Below are 21,670 nucleotides of genomic sequence, written 5' to 3' on the forward strand. Positions count from 1 at the left end.
ATTTTTCTTTTTGGACCTTCGCAAAATAGAATTGGCTGCTTGCAGAGCTGAGTAAACAAGCCGCCTCTGTAAAGTTAATTGCCTCCAATGAAGCCTCCCTCAAGGCCCCCCCCCTTTGGTGAGAGAGACGAAAAAGACAGATACTGAAAACAGATGCCTTTTTACTCTTACTGGATCACATGAAGGGCCCACGGGTCTGTGCTAAATATAGCTCAATAGGGATGAGACACTGAATTACTAAAACAAATTAAAGTTGAAGAAGAATGTCAACATGCATTCATGCATTTATTTCAACTGAACATGATACACATTTCTTCTGTACCAAAGATTCGATATTTTATTCAAACATAATAAAATACTACAAAAGCTGGTTTGACCCAAATATTGCATAAATACATATATTTGAGCTGCAATCTTAATGCTGTGATACCACGCCATTTTGATTCTTTCCCATTCCCGAATTTGTTTCGGGAATTAAAAAGCATGACGTGGAGCGCCATTCCCGAATTTGTTCAGGTTTTGGTTGTTCTTGCGGGGGTGCCCATAAAGCGCTGGTCAAACCTCAAGCAATGTTTTTCTCTTCCAAGAGGGGGCAGCATTTTCCTTTTGACCATGTTAGTGCTTTGTTACAACTTCAGCTGTTGTTAAACCGCTATATAAATCAATATGTATTTATTGTATTGTATTTTATACAGCTGCGATTTCAAGCTCAGATAACTCCAGACCCATGTAATTTAGGAATTAACTATTTTTTTCTGATGAACAAAGACAGTCTAAGGTTTCTTGCGCTGAATTAAATGTTGATGTAGTCCTAAAAACTCAATATTCTGTGCGTCCTGCAATTTGAGTAAAAATGACAAAAACCCTGGCACTGGAATGGACACATTTTTCACATTGTCTGGCAGTGAATGAGTGAACCAGACTGTCAGAATCTAATATTGGCCAACGTCTGCATCCACATGAACAGATGACTTTTTAGGACCTCAACCATTACACCTCACTCTCCATGTTGACCAATCAACCCACCTTTAATCCAAAACAAAATGAACAGAGTAGCTTTGAATGGCGTAGCATCACACATATACACACGCACACACGTGGATGAGAATATAGCACATAAGAGATGCTCGCTCTCTCTTTCTAGTAGCAAAACAGCCGAGGGCAACCAGCACCTCATTAGCATTCCGAGCAGGGATCGCGTCAACAGTGACACGACAACACCTCACCTCCTCCCCGGTGACGCCAGCAAAGTACCACTTGTCCACAAAGACACACCACGTGTGAGAATTAAAAGCCCAGAGGAGGTGAACGGTCCAGGACCTGTGACTCACATATTCGCCACGCTTCACACATCCCACCCAACTTTCAGTTGTTGTGCTAGCGCGTATCCAGGAACACATCAATGGATTGAGCAGGAAGCAGCCAGGCACAGAGGAAAGACTGTGGGAAAGCAGCCATGTTTGTTATGAGGGAACCCTCTATTTGACCCGTCCACCTGGAATAACATGGCTGAAGACCCCATTTAGAGAGGTGGTTCGGGTATTGTGACCTCGAAAAAAATGATAGGAAAAACGCAGGACTCAGGTCCGCAGTGTGATGTGGAAAAAAATATTGACTGATAAGGTGTTTTTCACTCATGGGCTAGCTGTTTTAGCATCACTTGTTGTGTTGTTATGTTTAACGCGGCAGATTATTCCGGATAATTTGGATGGAATTTAGCTTGTGCCATCCTTTGCCACCTCTGATAGTGAGGCATTGGTGGAGTCAGTTAACTTTATAATTGTTCATAATGCTTATCTCTCAAAAACTCTCACACCTTAACTGATCTTTATGCACTGAAATGAATGGAAGTGAAACGTTAGTTAGCTAGTTAGTGTTGCCATTTATGCTATTTGTTTGACCATCAATGGCATTTTACATTGTGTTTTAGCATGGAGCTAGGTGCAAACTTTTACTTCTGGTACAGTACCAGCACCATTTTTAATTCACTGGCAAAGCTCTTCGGCTAAGTAGCAAAACGTCAGTGAACTAATAATTGTGCTGATAGAGTACCAGCAAAATTTTTAATTCGCTGACGAAGCTCCTCGGATGAGAAGCGAAACGAACTAATAATTGTGCTGGTAGAGTACCAGCACAATTATTAGTTCACTGACGAACTAAAAATTGTGCTGGTATAGTACCAGCACAAGTTTTAGTTCACTGACGAAGCTCTTCGGATGAGGAGTGAAACGTCAGACACCTTAAAGAAGTACAAATGATAGCTGAAGAAACCTTTTCATCAATGGACCACTCCTTTACGACTGAGAGCTTACACAGATGTAGCGACTACTCCAAGAAAAATAAAAAACTATCCCAGTTATTATCCCAGTCTAATTCTTTCCTTTTGATACAAAGAGCAGAACAGGAAGTGAAAGAGTAGAAATAAATGCAAGGCAGGGGATATGGAATTGGGAACACAACCTCGGCCATGAGTGTACTTGGTATTTGAACAAGCAGCCATGTGCTAGCATTCCTCCGATACTACACGACAACATCAGATGTCGCACCTGAACGCGACTACCGAGTAGGAATGAAGATGAGCTGAACCAACCTGTCTATACGTCGCAATCTGCTTCAAGCTCAGTCATGAACAAGGCCTCGTGCATTCCTGCCTCCTTCTCGTATTTCGGCCCACCGCGGGGACAACCGAAAAACCTCTGTGGTTTTCGGGATTATTTTCCACGACGGGCCCACATGGGCTCGACATGAGACGCAAGCCTGCAACTCAGCTTCTGCGTGTTTGGATTCTCCTCAGAAGTGTGTGTAATGTGTTCCAGAGGGTGAGTGTGTGTGCAGGCCAAAAAGAGAGAGACAGTGTAGCAACTGGCAGACATGTCCAGACAATAACGAGCATGTCAGAAAGTTCCCGGCGGCGGATTATCATCACCATGGTCCAAAACGCCAGATTTCACTCCGGAGAGTTGTTTATTTTTTTCCTTGTGCTCGTCTCACTTTCTCTCACATTCTTTTTAAGTGGTTATTTGGCTTCTTTCTCTATCTCCATCATCTATTTTCGGCATTGATGCGGTCTTATGGGAGGAGAAACCGGGAGATGGGGGGGAGCTACAGTGGGATTTCTGCATAATTGTGGAGGTTGATTTAAAAATTGGGCACATGATGACAGGAACAAGTTAAAAGGAGATTTTTTTTCACTCCAGAAGAATTAAAAGACCACCAAGAAAAGCCAAAAACAACCGTAAGTTCTCAAATAAATCGCAGGTGGGGCGTAACGGAGTGGCAAGTGTCCTTTGCTTGCATTTATTCGGTGGCAGCGCAACGAAAGGGGTGACATCATGGCAATTGTCGTGGCATAGCCGCGTACTTTCGGCTTTGGATTGGTGCTCGGAGGACGGTTCAGACGAGGACAAAAGCATCGCATTCCGGCAGTGAGACAGGCAGGAAAGCCGTAGTCATACTTCATTATGGTCAAAGCCATCAAGCTTTCAATGTCCACCAGTGAACGGGCAGCTAAGTGTCATCGTGGAGTCATTTGACTTGTCATTGTCAGGCCGACTCATTGATGTCAGTCAGCATTTTCATTTTCTTAAGATGAGCTAGTAAAAGGCACAATTCAAAACCTGAATAATTATATAAAGTGTACAAGGACTCCAGCTTGATGACACTTTAACTCATTCGCTGCCATTCTCAAATTTATTCGGTAATTGAAAAGCATGACTTCGAGCGCCATTCCTGAATTTGTTCAAGGTTTGTTTTTACTTGCGAGGGGTGCCGGTAAAGCGCTGGTCAGATCTCTGGAAATGTTTTTTCCCTTCCTTGAGGGGGCCGAATTTGCCCTTTGTCCATGTTAGCGCTTTGTTACAGCGCTACATAAATCAATATGTATGTTTTGTATTGTATTTTGGACAGCTGATCTCATTTCAAGCTCATCTAACTCCAGACCCATATAACTTAAAGGACAACCGACGTCACTTTTTTGTTTTTTAACTGACATCAGAAAAACGTTTTATAGCATCTAAAATACCCAAAACACGCAGTATGATATTTTTAGTCAAATGCAAAACATCAATAAAAATGACTTAAAGTGCCCAAAATCAGCAAAAAAATGGAGCTGCGAATTGGGCATTTTCAGAAAGTCCCGCCCCCAGTTCGTGATGTCACGCCAAGACGTCTTGCATTGCTTGTGAATCAAAACAATGGCTTCGCAGAATATGCTTTCTTGTTACACATCCAGTTATGAATATGATTCAAATAGTTCTGAAGAGGAAAGCATACATGTTTGCAATCGGTTCAAGAATTATATGTGCCATTTTGAGGCAACATTGGGGGAAAATCTCTCACCCAAAAAAAAGAGGCTCAAAATGGCGACCTCCAGTACCCACCTCCGCTTCCGCTTATAAGGCGCACCTGCGAATCAGGCGCAGGGTTATCTTTTGAAGAAAATCAAGGCTTTAGGGTGCGCCGTGAAAAAAAACCGGTAAATCTTGTGAAAGAAGAGCATGCACAAAAAAAGTGTTAGATGGGGGCAACTGATTCGCTGTGTCAACGCCTGAATGAAAAAGCAGACAGGAAAAGAAGAAATAGTAAATTAAATCGCAAACACATTGACTGATTTGAGTTGGGCTCTGCCTTTCATCGAAGGTAACTGAAGACTCCCCGCCGCTTAAAAACGACAACATCAACCCTACTATTCATTATATAATGTAAAAGGTACATTTATGCATTTTGGGATGGCCACTTAAGATAATTGCATCCCACACATTCCGGAGTGGCCACTTGTAACACGGCACAAAGCTCCTCTTGTTGTTTGTTGCCTTGCTCAAGCAATTCCCCTTTCAACAGACAATAGCAACGTCATCAACAGACAATAGCAACGTCATCTCGACTTAGCGACACTTGAGTGAAAGTGACAAAAACCCTGGCACTGGATGAGACACATTTTTGCATATTGTCTGGCTGTAAATGAGGTCATTTTAAGGTACAGTTTTGCAACTAAGAGTGAATGAGTGAAGATCAGTGACCGACAAGGTGTCAATCGGTTGTTTAAATGATTTAGTCTTTGGCTTGTAAAATCTCATCTACAGATAGCTTTAAATCTCTGCTGGAATTTCCTTGATCAAGTCTCTTTGGAGTCCTATTGCTGTGGCTGCAAACTAGTCTCAACATGATCTTACTAGCCGGAACAATGCTGTATTTTCCTAACCTTGACTGGCAAGCAAAGCCCCGTGGAGTATTAAATAATACATACTTTACTCTGTGGTGATACACAACAGCCGTTTATAATTCCCAGAGAAGCCCTTATAAATCAAGGCCAAAAAAGTATTGTAAATGAATGGTTACAATTAAAGCAGACAAAGCAGAGATGAGAGTCACAAGTGAAGATGGCAGTGTAATAAATCAAGCAAGCCACTATGGCTTAAGCTAAGCCTTCAAAAGAATGCCAAAAATGCTTGATCCTTGTCTAGCTGAACTTAAAGTTTGTTGCCCCTCTTCCTTGCTCCACTGTCACAGACACTGCGAAATTGTAGGGTTTGTTTTTTTTTTTAGAGGGCAAGGTTACATAAGATATTCGTTCAAGTACTGGGTGGCCAACAGGTAGTCACGGTTGCATTGTTCTAACGACCCGAACAAAAGCTATATTTGCTATGTGGTGCTGAATCGACACATCTTTGCAGCTCTGTCAGATGTGACAATTGCTGTGGCCTGACTTATTAAGAAGGGTCTCCTCACTCACAACATGTGCATTAAAAAAGATTTTAAAAAATGCATTTTTAAAGAATAACACTTAAAAAAAACTCAGCAACCATTTTACATAGCATTCACAGGCGGACATGTTTAGAAAATAACTCGTACAGCACAAAACACATTTGTGAGCAAGTGTGAAGAAACTCAAGTTGTGGGGTCCAAAACCAGCCTTTTGCATTCTTTTTTTGTCACCCACGAAAGCAATATGCTAAAAATGTGTCGCAAAATGTCTTTTTTTTTTTCAGTTAAAGGAATTGTATGCCATTTTATCCAAAATTGGTATTGGTTGCAAGGCCATAATATGCAATGCCATCAACTATTAGTTCTAGTTGATTGTAAGGTAAATAAATATGATTGTTAAATGGTCACGAGTGATTGGTCCATCTTCAGATCGGACCAGTGATCATTTATTTTATTTGTTTATCTAATTATTTTAACTCGCTGATCGGTTCCAAAAAACTGATTGTGTAAAGCCATTTCAATCCTCATAATCCTCTTCTCTTTCATCTACAACTGCTTCATACTACAAAGAGGGTGCAGAAAGTTCTTAAAATTGAATGAGTGTTTGTGTCTTAGTGTACTTACTTCAAGATGGCACCGCAAAAGTGGCTGCCTTCACAACAGCTCCTGTATTTTGTTTTTTCATGTCTTCTTTTGCTTCCCTCTTCCTTTCATCACTTTGTGGCTGCGAAATGTAAATTTCCCCAGTGTGAGACTAATAAAACCTAATCTAATCTAAACTATTAAGTGTTTTACCACCCCCCAAAAAAATCCAAAACATAAAATGAAATATACACTGGCTGTATTTAACATAATTTGTGTCGCAACTTTCTGTTATGTTGAATTTCAGGTTCGATTTTGTTGAAATATGCTTAATTTTGACTGTGCAGATTTTATGACACAAGAGTTTGAACTCAACAGTTGCACATATCATACAAATATAATATATATCGAACATGACAAAAATGATGAAGTGACTCCACATTTGTATAGTTATCACAATCATATCTAGGATGTGTCACCTTGATACCTTGTTGTCTGGAAAATACAGATGTTATGGAAATGTCATGGAAACTAACAGACACGAGTCATTCTACAGCCATGTAACGTTCATAGAACCACCTGTGAATGGACTCCGCGAGCTTCGCTGGGGACAATGCGGATTTTTTTTACAACAACGGTGGCAACCGAGTTAGGTTGCTTCTCTACCGAACCCCTTGAACCTTTTTCGAGTTAAACATTCAGGGGAATCGCTGGTTGGTTTTCGAGACTGACTCATCACTGCACCTTATTCGCCTCGTTCTCCCCGGTGTCGGCGCCAGACGTATGCATGAGTGCGACCACCAAAATGGACCAATTTCCCCCACCCCCAACTCACCTTCTCTCCTTTCTGGCGGGGGTCTCTCTTTCCTTATTCTTGTGGCTGTATAAACAATACGAAGCTTTTCCTTTTGTTCAATTTGGCTCCCCACAAGTCCTTGACATGAAGCAGCAACACACGACCTCTCTTGTCCACTTCCTCTCGCTGTATTTTTTTTACCTTCAAACGTGGCAGGTCGGCCAGGGTTGTTTTTTTAATCCGGTCGACGATGAATTTACAAGTTTGATAGGGAAAAAAAAAGTTGCGGCTTTACCTCGCTGCGCTATGCAGCTGCTGGAAGGATGAGATCATTCGCCGTGTCTCTCTCCTGCCTATCGCCAGCTATCCGCCCAAATCTCGCGAGAGGTGGGGGCAAAGCGAAACGTTCCCGTGGCAACAAGGGCTCACCTGTCGCGTTCGTGCATACGAGTTTAACGCAGTGTTTTTGTGCAAGACTAAAAAAGGTCACCAAGAACAGTGCAGTCAAGTAAATGACAAGTCTCCAACAACCGTTTGACACTTCTAAAAATACCAAAATAAGTACAGACGGAAACATTACAGACAAACACAACAACGGAAAATATTTTTGAAAACATTCATTTTGTTTAGTTTGATGATCGTAAAATAAATTTCGTTTGATAGTTTCTATTCCAAATGTATTTCACAAACATGCTTTGATCACTTTTAGTTTGAATTGTTTTGATGTTTTTGTTAACCGTAATAACCTTGCAAGGCACATTTTAGAAGACACGGTCGAGGTTCCAATAAATAAATAAATAAATAAATAAATAAATAAATAAATAAATAAATAAATAAATAAAAACAGAAATGTAAAAACAATGTTATTGGTTTGTACACTGTTGTAAGTCGAATTTCAACAGTACTAACTCCTCTTCTTCAAGGGGTCGCCACAGCGAATCAGTGTCCTCCATCTTCAGAGGTTTGATTCGCATGTTTGTTTTGGACAAGCTTTTACGTCGGATGCCCTTCCTGACTCAACCCTCTGTATTTATCCGGGCTTGGAGCCGTTTTTAAATTTACCACTCCAGTAAATGTCACAGTCTGTCAGCAATGCTCATTTCTGCGTTACCCAAACCCACCTACTCAAAGGTTTATGGATGACTCCGGCAGTTCAAGATTGACACTCATTCATGCAAAATGCTACAGCCCACCTTCCACCCAGTTCTGTTATGTTCATGTTCCTATTTCTCTCGAGTCTTATGCACCCGATAATGAGTTATGACTCAGAGTAGTTTTATTTAATGGGCCATTCATTGTGTTTACTCAATTATTCACGGTATGCTCAACATTATTGCTAATGGAGCTATACATACAACAGATACTCAAACCCAGAACCCCGAGACTGTGAAGCAACCTGCCAACCATTAGGTTTGATCACAATTTCAGTAAATCTTCCATATGTTTTATGGGGTGGCTGTCAGTGTACCCATTATTTTATGACCAGTGGTGGTATTGTGTCAGCATGCATCACAAAGTAAAACAATTTCAAACAGTTGTGAAACAGACGTTATATAGGTTATTCCTATAGGCAATTATTTTGTAAGGTATATGTGCAGAGACTATTAATTTGTCCAATCATTCAAGAAATTTTAAAGTAGGAAAGGAGCACCACCTGCTGGGCTGAGGGAGGAAAACACACGCTTAATTATCAACATGTCCCTCCTCTTTTAGTGATGGAAATTCCTGCTCTTTTTTAGAAAGCCGGTTCTTTTTGCTCGGCTCACCAAAGAGAACTAGCTCTCTCCGCTCCCAAATGGCTTCTCGATTTTTTTAGGTGCTTGAATTAATCTACTACCGAAAATATGTACAACTAATTACTCATGTAAAAAATATACAACATATTTATTATTTATAGTGCTTTATTCCTATCTCGAGCATACTTAAAATTGAATTTCAGCATGGAATCTTTCACCTTAAAGAGCCGATTCTTCGAGTCCGTTCGTTCGCTAACGACACGTCTCTGTTAATTTCTTTACGACAGTACACATTTCCGGCATTTCAGGATTGGCTCGTCAATAAAAACAATCGCAATTTCGGTCATTTTTGGAGCAAGTTATTTAACCCTGAATTTATATACCGCACTCTGACCAGCAATTGTGATTGCAATGTAATCTCGAATATGGAAAGTATTTTATTTTTACTTGAATACAGTCAAAACCGTCGAAGGGTGCTTTATTCTGAGCTAGTAGATTACAGTAATCCCTCTTTTTCGCGTTGAATGGAGACCGGGAACACCCGCGATAGATTTAAATACGCGAAGTAGAGTTATATAACAATAACCCACGTGATAAGACAGAGGGGGATGCTGGGCGGGGCTGAGAAGTTGCACAGGCAACCCAGATGGCTATAAATCATGAGATATGGTGCTGTCATTGGGCGTTGGGAATCAATCAAGCTAGAGCCATGTACAAAACCTCTGAGACATTCGCCATTTTTTTACTTCAGAATTTATTTTCCCTGAAAAAAAAATCTGTGATTCACTGAAACGGCGATAAGTGAAACGCGAGGTAGCGAGGGATCATAGTATGCCTAAAAAGTCAAACTAAACTATTTTTTTTCCATTTTAAAGATATATAGTGATGAAGAAAGAAAGGAATCCTTCTTGACCAAAGTTGCAATATTACAATTTTACATTTTCATTTGGTTATTTGTTTTACAGCCTCGTGTTTTCCATCCGAATATTTCATTTTACTCATTCGTGTCTGTGAAGAATGGAAATCAGGACATTCTGACTTGCGTCCTAACTCGATGACCCCAGGTCGAATTAACAAGTGTTTTTTTCACCATTTTGCTTAAGTGCTTACAAACCTTCAGATGATATTACTTTTGACTTTCATAATATCACCGTCATTAAATAAGACTTAATTAAACGTGGTGTTAAAAAGTTGAGCTGTTAAGATTTGGTTAATTTTAGCAATCGTTGAATGTCAGGCTCGAGGTCAATCGTGGGGAACTTCCTGCTGTATCGTTTAAACGGCTCTCCCTCAGGTGCTATAAGGAATTTTTCAAAGTTCCAAGATACGTCGGTCCTGCTGATGGGACTCCAAACCAAAAATTTGGGGTCTTGCATGAGGGTGTTGGGGTCATCATCTGGATAGGGGAGTTTGTCTTTGAGATAAGCGAAGACGGGATGTGTGTTAGCTCCATTGACATCGCACTTCTCAAAGATGGTGAAATTGGGCTGGAATCCACTACCGGGACGGACATGTTGGAGGGAATTTAAGATTTCATCATTGCTGCAATTCTCCTGGAAGAACAAAATCATTTATTTGGGTTACTGTTAGATGTGGCTAATTGTTTCGCTCTTACTATATTCATTTTATTCTTATGTATGTGAAAATAAACCATGGGGTCAGGAACTTTTTTGACTAAGAGAGCCGTAAAAGTAAAATATTGAGAAATGTTTTTCAGTGAGAGCCACACGCGCATGCGCGCCACACACACACACACACACACACACACAAGCACGCACACACGCGCGACCACTATTCAACAAAATGTCAGAATGTATTATTTAAAATTACTGTGATAGTACTCACCATTAACATGAATGGTTTTCCGTCCCTAATGATTGTTAAAAAATCCAGCCAAACGATCGGAATGAAAGTCAACTTGCCGGAGTTACTGCTAGCTAGCCTGCACACGGCTCATAAGCTTCCACACTTGCTATCTGCAATATACTTCTCGCAGAACTATATTGATGCTAACGTTTAACATTGGGCTTGTTAAAATGTCACTGACAATCGACTGTTTCATCGATGGTATTGTTTCATTGCAAATTAGAATGAGAACCTTTTCTCTCCACAAAGGCGATTTGCCTCCGGCGCATTCAAGCTGAAGTGTACTCGTCTGGCTCATTTAAAGGGCCGTTTACCTGTTTCAACATGGCGGCCAGTATCATCCAATCAAAATTGTGCTTTCCGCCAACCTATATCAGTGTCATCCAATCAAAATTGCGCTTTCCGCCAACTGCAGCCCAAACAGGAAATGAACAGCGAAAAGGCAAGAATATGTATTTAGTTTTATCGGCGAGCCATATGCAATCATGAAAAAACATAGATGGCTCGAGAGCCATAGGTTCCCGACCCCTGCTCTATTGGATTTAGTGGCAGTCAGTGAAAATACACAAAAATAAAGGACAGGAAGAAAAATAATGAAGTGAAAAATAAAAGTGTGGAAAAATAAAATTACCTATCCCGGGATGTTTACAGTTGAAATGCATTACAACTAACCTGATACCCAAATTGGTTACAGGGGAAGGCCAAGACCACCAGTCGATGAGGGTACTTGCTCTGGAGCTGCTTGAGCTGACTGAAGTCCTGACCAGTGGTGCCTCAGAGCGACGCCACATTCTCGATCAGTACCACCCGCCCACGGTAGACGTTGAAGTCCACCAGGTCGCCATCCAACGTGGTGGCCTTCAGGTCGTAGAAGGTCTTTGCGATGAATGTCATCCTTAGCAGAACAGAATAGCCTTTGCGCTGTAGGAAGGTCAGAACGTCTGATAAACCAGACCAGTGGTTACTTGACTCTTCTGGAGGAGCTGCGATCAGATGACGGAGTGGGAAAACTGATCCACATCAGAAATTCAATACACTTGCAACTGCGAAAGACTTAAAATGTACATCTTAAGGTTGCTTTTTTTCTTATTTAAAGGACAACCGACGCCTCCAGACATGTTGTGTCCATAATTTGTAAAATCACTTCAAATGACTTCTACTGAGCGTATTTTACAAAGATTCCAAGGCATATAGCTATATTTTACATTTCAAGACTTGCGCTGAATATTCAGGAAGTCTTGTTTTTGAGTTGGTGTCACGTCAGGAACACCCCTGACCGAGAAAGCGACACACAATGCATTTCGGGTACTTTGTTCGGTCTGAAAACTGCGTGTTGATGGCGAAATTAGAAGGAAAACACAGACATAATGCGATGGTGAATCGTTGTGTGTTGCACCAAGACTACTATTTGATACTAGTTGACACACATTCCCAGCAGGCAAATCAGCCCATTTCCAACGGAGATTGGGCACCATCTTGTCCATTTTCTGGGACGCTACATTGGAGTCCTGATGGCTCGAATTGATCCGGAAGGACTTCTTTAATTGATTGCAAACATTTATGCTTTCCGCTTCAGAACTATTTGAATCATATTCATAATTGGATGAGTAACAAGAAAGCATCTTCTCCGAATCTGAAGCCATTGTTTTGATTTTAGAGCAACACAAGACGTCCTGGCGTGATGTCACGAACAAGGGGGCGGGACCTTCTGAAACTCGCCATTTTCAGGGTCATTTTTAAGTAGTTTTGGGACACTTTAACTCATTTTTATTAGTGTTTTGCCTTTGACTAAAAATATCAGCCTGCGTGTTTTGGGTATTTTAGATGCTATAAAACGTTTTTCTGATGTCAGTTAGGAAACAAAAAAATGGTGTCAGTTGTCCTTTAAGTGATGTAAGCTGTAGACAATAGTCTAGAAAGTTCATTTTCAAGAGTATAAAAAACTAACTCATTCATTGCCATTTGCGATTTATTCAGAAATTGAAAAGTGTGATGTGGATCGCCATTCACAAATTTGTTCCGGTTTTGTTTTTTCTTGCGGGGGTGCCGATAAAGCTCTGGTCAGACCTCTGGCTATGTTTTTTCCCCCTTCCACACGGGGGCAGCATTTGTGTCTTGTCCATGTTAGTACTTTGTTCCAGCTTCAGCTGTTGTTAAAGCGCGATATAAACCAATATGTATGTATTTCATTGTATTTTGGACAGCCGCCCTCATTTTATGCTCAGATAACTCCAGACCCATATAATTAATTCTGATTAAACAAAAGAGTCTAAGGTTTCTTATGCTGCATTGAATGTTTATGTAGTCCTAAAACTCAATATTCTATGGGTCCTGGAATTTGAGTGACAATGACAAAAAACCCTGGCACTGGAGTGGACACATTTTGGCACATTGTCTGGCGGTGAATGAGTTAAAACATCAGTCATGAAACAATTAACATCTTCGAGAGGCTTTCAACATATGTGATGAAAAATGAAGTCCCTGTGAACCCCAAATTCACTCTCCATTTTAATTCATCATTGAAAGGTGTAATAATTTTTACACATTTATTATTTAATTCTTGAATGTTTTCAAGGCACTTTTAAAAAATAAACAAACATTCAGTTAAAATGGCATCCCTGGAAAAAGCACCATGGACTTTAAAATAGTCAAGTGCAATGCCCACCACTGTCACGTTAAATATGTACCTCGGTTTACGAACCCATTAGCTTACGAACTTTTCGGTTTACGAATGTTGAAATTATGACAATTTTACCTTGGCATACAAACTATTTTTGGGATACACACAGAGCTGCCACAATGAACAAGCCCGTTCTCCTAACAAGAAAATGGCAGCCGACTGTTTTGGTCCTCTATGCCCCGCCCCCAGTCTTCGGTTAAAGCCACGTGAAGAACGGGGGGGAGGGGGCTTAAACATTAAAGAGACAGGCAGATGACAGAGAGAGTGAGAAAACACACACACATACGAAAGGGAGACGACAGAGCTTGAAACTAAAACCAAAAGTGAAAGAAAGTGAAATGGTGAGAAAATGGATAGAAAACAGTGACATTTGGACTCCTTTCAACTTTGATAGTTCAAAAGCATAGTGTAGACTGGAAAGTTAAAATATCCGATCAATCCGGCTCCACAAATAACCTGCACAAGCCATCTGTACACCTGATGCAAAAAGCTACCAACACAGCTAAACAGAACACAACTGATGAGGAAAAGGGTAAGATTATTGCAGAGAAAGCAACTCCAAGGGATCATTCCTCAAGATGGTGAAAGAAGGCTACGTTCCTCATCAAGTGTTTAATGCTGATGAAACCGGCCAATCCATTCCATCAACGACCATCACAAAGGTAAATAAAATGACTTTTTTATACAGTACAGTTCATTTATTTAATTATAATACCATAGCACATATTTTGAGTAGTTTTACGGCTTAGAAAATTAGAAAGTATGGGGAAAAGTTTTTATGATCATTTTGAAAGAATACGTTCCTCATCAAGGGACCTGGGAAACGGATTCCATTCAATTCCAGTTTATGAACAGGTTTACACATTTATTATACATGAAATAAGGTATAAATTCAACGGTTTTTAGAAAGGAAACATGTTTTTTAGGAACGCCTTACACATTTTTGGGTCTGGGAACCAATTAAGTTCGTAAGCCAAGGTATCACTGTATTTGGGATTTGGCATTCACAAGTCCAACTAATTTTGGATATTCCTTTTTTAATTAAATCCCCATTATTTGCAGCGAGACCCTGTTTTCGTGCTCACGCCAAATCTATGTTTATTGTCAAAAAATAATGCCACCTTTCCAATTTTACGGGGGGTGTTAGTGACAAGAAACTATGTCAAAGTGAAGGGTAATTGTTTCATTAAGTCAGGCCACAGCCATATCTTCCATCCATCTTCTGTCGCTTATCCGGGGTCGGGTCGCTGGGGCAGCAGCTTCAGTAGGGAAGCCCAGACTTCCCCGCTCCCCAGCCACTTCTTCTTCTAGCTCGTCCTGGCGGATCCCGAGGCGTTCCCAGGCCAGCTGGGAGACATAGTCTCTCCAGCGTGTCCTGGGTCGTCCCCGGGGTCTCCTGCCAGCGGGGCATGCTCGGAACACCTCACCAGGGAGGCGTCCTGGGGGCATCCTAATCAGATGCCCGAGCCACCTCATCTAGCTCCTCTCGATGTGGAGGAGAAGCGGCTCGACTTTGAGCCCCTCTCGGATGACCGAGCTTCTCACCTTATCTCTCAGGGAGAGCCCGGACACCCTATGGAGAAAGCTCATTTCGGCCGCTTGCATCCGGGATCTCGTTCTTTCGGACACAACCCATAGCTCGTGACCATAGATGAGGGTTGAGATGTAGATCGACCGGTAGATTGAGAACTTTGCTTTTTGGCCATACCTTATTGAACCCCCCCAAAAAATGGCACCTTCTTGTGGCATCACAAAGCAATGCCAAACCTTGTTGGGTGGGGCATCAACGATTTTCACTATTTGTGGCAGAGCTCCTTCCGTGTCTCTGCGAATAGCAGTGGTTCGCCGTACCGCATTCAGAAACAGAATAAACAAAGAGCGGTATTGCATTGACTGCATTTGTAAACGAGTGGAGCCTCAAGTTTCGAGGTTTAAATAATTTATCGCTTTCCTCCCGCAGCAATGCATTATAAATTAACAATCTATAAATAAGATTAGAAAGCAACAGGATTCAAAGTAGGGAAAGTAGATGTTGGAGATTACTGCCTTTTGTTGGCAGATGGTGCTAAAGTGCACTTAGCTATACAGTCACCAACAAAAACAAGCGGGTCTACAAACAAACAAAAAAACAATTAAGGAGTAGGAAAATGCTGTTTTAAAAGATTCAGGCACAACCACAGACTCTTCGAATGTTTCCGTTTTTTTCTTGCCCATTCTCGTCGAGGCCTTCCTTGTTTAAATAATCATCCAGAGATCCCAGCAGGTTGTCCACGTCTCTCTTGTGAGCTTGCAGCACCAGTTCTGTCACTCGACTGAATGACTGAAAGACAAATAATATAAATACCTCGAGGATACATACGTGTACATAAATATAAATTTACTTTTGATGTTGGTGATCTCCTTACCTTTTCGATGTTGTGGCTTGTGGACGCGCTGGTCTCAAAGAAGTCCATTCCGTACCTTTCTGCCAGCTGCAACATTGCGTTTGATATTTTAAGTCACACTAGCATAGAAAGTGTTTGATTTTTTTGATTCAGACCAAAAGAAAGGTATCCTAGCAAATATTTAGTCCATAAACTCATTCACTGCCAGACGATGTGCAACATTTTTTCTGATTCACTCTTCATTTTACAAATGTCTTCCTGTCAGGTTCATACTGACAGCTTGAGAAAAATACTGTATTACAAAAAGTGTGTTTTTTTTATAATTCTGATACAGTAAAGTCTCGTTATATCGATATCGGATATATCGATATTCCCGGTTATATCGATGCTATTTCTATGCACGCACGGAGAAAATTACATGCAAACAGGGTCGGATATATCGATAGTCCCGGTTATATCGATATTTTTTCGGACTCCCTTGAATATCGATATAACGAGACTTTACTGTATATAATTATTGCAAAACTCTCCCTTCAAATTAACTCATACACTGCCAGATGATGTGCAAAAATGTGTCCACTCTAGTGCCAGGGTTTTTGTCATTGTCACTTGAATTCCAGGACCAACAAAATAATGAGTTTTAGGACTACATAAACATTCAAGTCAGCGGAAGAAACCTGAGGCTCTCTTCTTTCATTAGAAAAAAAAAGAGTTAATTCCTAAATTATATGGGTCTGGAGTTATCTGAGCTTGAACTGGTGGCGGCTGTACACAATACAATACATACATATTGGTTTATATAGCGCTTTAACAACAGGTGAAGCTGTAAGAAAGCGCTAACACGGACAAAAGGCAAATGCTGCCCCCTCGTGGAAGTGAAGTCTGACCAGTGCTTTATCGGCACCCAAACAAGAAGAACCAAAACCCAAACAAATTCGGGAATGGTGCTCCACGTCATACCTTTCAATTCCCCAAATACATTCGGGAATGGCAGCGAATGAGTTAAATGTATACACAGCGGTACGCATTTCAGCACTTTTATGGTGTTTTTCAGAGGAAGCTGAGCTTCCCCCTTGCAGTCTTAGAGCAATAGTTACCGTGTGATCAAATCAATAACAACAAGTTCACTGTTAAAAAACTATGGTAAATCAGAATTCTCGTGTCCGATCAGGTCATAGATTTGTCAGGATTATCACAGGGGAATGTTTGGGTGGCGACGCTCACATCACACTATGTGCCAGATATTGTTCTGTTGCAGAATGAATCAGGCCAAGCGGCGAGCTAGCAAAAAAATCTTAAATGAAAACAAAAGGATTATTGTTGGCTAAAACCATGCCACAACAATATTAACCAGAGGTAATTGCAGTACAATTTATCCCTTCCATCTCCCCTGTTTTCCAATATCTCCTGTCTTGTTACCATTACGAAGATTTGTTTGTTTCACATGTGTTAACTTATTCACTGACAGACGTGCAAAAATGTGTGCACGCCAGTGTCAGGGTTTTTTGTTATTGTCACCCGAATTCCAGCATCCACAGAATATTGACTTTTACGATTACATAAATAGTCAATGACGCATAACAAACATTAGGCTTTCTTCTTTCAACAGAAAAAAAGAGTTAATGCCTAAATTATATAGGTCTGGAGTTATATGAACTTGAAATGGCTGGCTGTCCAAAATACAATGCAATACATACAAATTGGTTTATATAGCGCTTTAACAACAGCTGAAGCTGGAACCGCTTGTGGAAAAGAAAAAAAAAACATTACCAGAGGCCATAGGAAACGCTTTATCGGCACTCAAGCGTGAAAAACACAAAAAACACATTCGGGAATGGCGCTCTACGTCATATTTTCAATTCCCAATAAATTCGTGAATGGCAGTGAATGAGTTAAAAATATTTTTTTTCAGCATATTGTATACCCATATTTGTAATCAACATGTTGATACTGTGTTGCATGTGCATGTTTTTACACACTAAATAACACTGCAAGACTAATAAAGGCAAATTCAATCTAATCTAATCCAATTAAAATAACAATTTTCAAAAAAGTGTCAACAAAGAAAAAGTTAAGTCCAACCTTGCTTCCTTCTTCCCTCGTCACTCGCCTCCTGGGCTCTTCGTCCGATTTGTTTCCTACCAAAATCCTCTGCACCTTTTCCGGTGCGTACTTTGCAATGAGACAACAGAAGAAGAAGTGAGGTGTTATTCGCTCCCTACTTACAACGTATGATTCACGTTGGCTTAGTTTACCTCGTCGACGTCAGTGGCCCACTTGACTATGTGCTGAAAGGAGGACTCGCTTGTGATGTCATAAACAAAAACAATACCCTGGGCATAAAAGCAAGTATGTTGGAATTTTATTATCAAAATATTCACATATTTAGTCACTAAAACATGAAGAACATTGTCAAAAACGAATTTCTGAATGTTAGGTGGGGAAAAAAAAATCGCATCAGTTTAGCAAAGTCACCTGTGCACGTCTGTAGTACTGTTTTGTAATCGTCTGATAGCGTTCCTGACCGGCGGTGTCCCTAAAAACAGCCAGAGAGGATCATACAGGCAGGTGAACAAAATGTATACAGACAATCCCTTACGTACATTCGAGTTACGAACAAGGGTAAATATGAACATTTTTGCTGGGATGTCGAAAAATGTTTGGACAGAGATGCTGTAAGATAGAGATAGCTTCAAATGACTTCTACTGAGCGTATTTTACAAAGATTCCACCGCATATAGCTATATTTTACGTTTTAAGAGAGTTGGTGAAGATTCCTGACGTCACGTCACGGAAGGAACGCCCCTGACCGAGACAGGACACACAATGCATTTTGTGGTACTTTGTTTGGTCTGAAAACTTTGTGTTGGTCCGTGTTGATGGCGAAATAAGAAGGAAAACATAAATAACGCGATGGCGGATCGTTGTGTGTTGCGCCAAGACAACTATTTGATATTCGCTGACAAAAATTCCCAGGAGACAAATCAACCCATTTCCACGGAGCTTTGTCGCCATCTTCTGCATTTTTTGGGTGCTACATTTCTGTCCAGATGCCTCAAAATGACACAGAATTAATTCTTTAATCGATTGCAAACATGTATGCTTTCCTCTTCAGAACTATTTGAATCATAGTCATAACGGCATGAGTAACAAGAAAGAATCTTCTCCGAATATGAAGCCATTGTTTTGATTCTCAAGAAAGGCAAGATGTCTTGGCGTGACACCACGAACAAGGGGGTGGGACCTTCTGAAACTGGGCACTTCCGGGTTCAATTTGAAGTAGTTTTTAGAGACTTTAAGTCTTTTTTCATTTTTATTGGTGTTTTGCATTTGACTAAAAATATCATCCTGCGTGTTTTGGGCATTTTCGATGCTAAAAAACGGAATGTATCTTGTTCGTAAGGTGGGGAGCGTCTCTACTCTTTTTTTTTTCGACTGATTTTGCGTTTTTTATAAGCTATAAGCCATAATAATTACAATTGTAACAAACAAAAGCTTGAAGTATCTTGCAATGCATGTTATGAGTCTAAATAATATATTCATTTCACTTTTTAAGTTGAATTATTTAAATGAATGAACTTTTTTCACAATATTCTAATTTTCTGAGTGGTACCTATAAGTCCAACATGAAAAAAAAACTCACCATATTTGCACCCGCACCTTGATTCCATCTATCTCTACAGTTTTCATTTTAAAGTCCACACCTAAAAAAAAGAAAATTGATACAAATGAATCAATACAAATGATGAAAACTCATTCTGGCTAACCGGGGAAAAATCCTGGTTTCAATTGCACATGCACGACTGAGTTTGCAAGCATTTTTATGAGTTCTCTGAGACACTTTTATAAGAGCCTTTGTTTAAATCATTGAGGCTTTACAAGGAGACAGCAACTGCACTTGTGTAATTTCAGTAGGCCGATGGCACCGCTGGGGGAAAAAAAATAAATAAAAAATCAAGAGGAAATGTAACTAAAATAGCATCAAGCATGAAAAACAGCAGAGATCCCCTTCACTCTTTTTAGTACTGTGTTCCCGCCTTCCTCTTCTCAGTATTTTGTAACCCTGCTCCCCTTTATATTTGAATTTTAGTGTCATTAAAAAAATCACTTTTATTTTAATATATCTTAATATTTGTTGTTCCAAAGAGCTGGAAGAATATAAAAAAAATAATATATAAAAGGATCCTACTTGGAAATAACTTTCTTGGGGAATAATCCCCATTCATGTGCGACAAATATCCCTGATGTGATTAGTTGCAAACCAGCTTCGAAAGTACAGTTTTTAATGGAAGCCTTGGGAATGACAGCGTGTAATTCCTTTTTTTGGATTACAATATGTCAACAGAGTGAGAACAAGTTTGTTGTTTTATCCGCCTCTTGCACACAGCATATTTGACTGATGTTATCGTTGTCATATTTGATTAATTGCCATTGCTAACCATCAGAGTGAACTGTAGATGCTCCCCTACTTACAAATATTCGAGTTACGAACAACGGTGCATACGAATATTTTTGGAGTAACATATGTAGTAATCTCTCTGGTTGTACATATACGTATCTTTATAGAGCATATATATTGTTACATTTTTATTTTTCAGTTCAAACCAATACAGGTTTACTTACACGAGCCTTAAACATATTAATATACACCTTAAACATAATGATATAAGCTTGAAACATACATTCCATACACAACTGAATGAATTTACAAACAAATTTACAAATTCACCTCACGAACTCGCAGTTCAGACCGTTCAGAATTTATGTCGTTCGTAATTTGTGGAGCGTCTGTAAAGTAATTTAGAAGAAGGCTTAGCTTTACAAAACTGACGAGGTTTCTCATACACTGTTATTGCAATGACAGAACTTTTTAGCAGTTCAATCACCTCACCATAACAAACCGTCTCACATTCTTGCCCTCTCCAACACATTACAGAATTAAACGTAAGACCCAAGAAAAAATGTCACCGTGCTGCTAATTGACAGTTCATTCTGAATGTATCCATAAGGAAACTTGAAAATAATTCTCTGGCGCGTGCGAACGCACACACCCCGGGGCGGTCACGACCAAACCTGCTGGGCCAACAAGTAGAGCTATTTTGACTCCACTAGACTAAAAGTAAACATAACTTCACAGGAAAAATACTTTAAACGCGTAAAGACAGCTTACATTCAGAGTTCACAAATGCATGACTAAAATTCGTGTTGGTTCGGCAGGTGGGTCACATCCGGGAGTTTTAAGGAAAGACGTCAAACGTTTCTAATTTCTTACCGATGGTGGAGATATGCCCAGTATCGAACTCTCGGTCCGTGAAACGGCGTAGCATACACGTCTTGCCGACACCCGAATCGCCGAGTAGGAGAATCCGGAACAAAATATCATACTGCTTCGCCATGACTGACTGTTAAAAAAACTTTTACTTGACTGGGAATGACTTCTCCATGTTTTGCATGCACCTGACGTCTTCGCTAATTACCCGGCTGATACTCGTTAGATTCAAGTCAGCTCGGGCATTCTACTTTTTCCAGCAAGTGCCGGGAACAGCGACGTTGTCCACATATCCGAGCTCGTGAATTGGGTGATACTTTTTTGGTTTGTGTAAATATATGTTCGTTCATACTTGAATTCGTTGACTATTTTGGTGGAGAAGACCGAATAAGTTACTATATTTATCGGACGGTATAGTGTGACATCTCAGCCATAAGGCGACATCTCTTTTCGAAAAGCCCAGCGTCTGTGAATGTGACAAAGCAAACATGTTTCACCCTTCAAAATGGACTGTTTTGTCAAGTTTACGGTATACTCTAGTCAGAAATGTAATTTAAAATGTAATTTAGTCAGAAATGCAATTCAATTAAATTACATTTCAGACTAAATTAAATTTGTATTCGTATTCCTTGATTATCAGCTTGAAAAAAAACT

The 21,670-nt window shown here is 40.2% G+C and overlaps 3 protein-coding genes across 8 annotated transcripts in view; all 3 read right to left on the reverse strand.

Annotated features, from left to right (window-relative positions):
- The window catches only part of LOC148893539 (signal-induced proliferation-associated 1-like protein 1), a 50,381-nt gene extending 42,949 nt beyond the window's left edge, over window positions 1–7,432 (reverse strand). For 4 of the 6 annotated variants that reach the window (XM_089004604.1, XM_089004602.1, XM_089004601.1 and 1 more), the window contains exon 1: window positions 7,121–7,431. The gene's annotated coding sequence lies outside the window, so the exon portion shown is untranslated. Of the gene's footprint in view, window positions 1–2,590; window positions 2,785–7,120 lie in introns of those variants that run through there. The other 2 variants (XM_089004603.1, XM_089004600.1) reach the window with 2 other exon arrangements.
- Window positions 7,433–9,583: 2,151 nt separating this feature from the next.
- Window positions 9,584–12,019, reverse strand: gpx2 (glutathione peroxidase 2). The gene is made up of 2 exons (XM_089004420.1): window positions 11,356–12,019; window positions 9,584–10,370 (listed from the first exon to the last, which is right to left on the reverse strand). The coding sequence occupies exons 1-2, from the start codon at window positions 11,575–11,577 to the stop codon at window positions 10,017–10,019; spliced, it is 576 nt and encodes a 191-aa protein (XP_088860546.1). The 5' UTR covers window positions 11,578–12,019; the 3' UTR covers window positions 9,584–10,016.
- A 2,466-nt stretch (window positions 12,020–14,485) lies between these two features.
- Window positions 14,486–21,234, reverse strand: LOC148893541 (ras-related protein Rab-15-like). The gene is made up of 7 exons (XM_089004419.1): window positions 21,020–21,234; window positions 19,391–19,451; window positions 18,223–18,283; window positions 18,003–18,080; window positions 17,830–17,919; window positions 15,769–15,834; window positions 14,486–15,683 (listed from the first exon to the last, which is right to left on the reverse strand). Exons 1-7 carry the CDS (start codon window positions 21,141–21,143, stop codon window positions 15,528–15,530), a joined length of 636 nt encoding a protein of 211 aa, XP_088860545.1. The 5' UTR covers window positions 21,144–21,234; the 3' UTR covers window positions 14,486–15,527.
- Window positions 21,235–21,670: the final 436 nt, after the last annotated feature.

The sequence above is a fragment of the Hippocampus bargibanti genome, linkage group LG09, assembly GCF_051943395.1.
Source record: "Hippocampus bargibanti isolate YZ-2025 linkage group LG09, ASM5194339v1, whole genome shotgun sequence".
NCBI lineage: Eukaryota > Metazoa > Chordata > Actinopteri > Syngnathiformes > Syngnathidae > Hippocampus > Hippocampus bargibanti.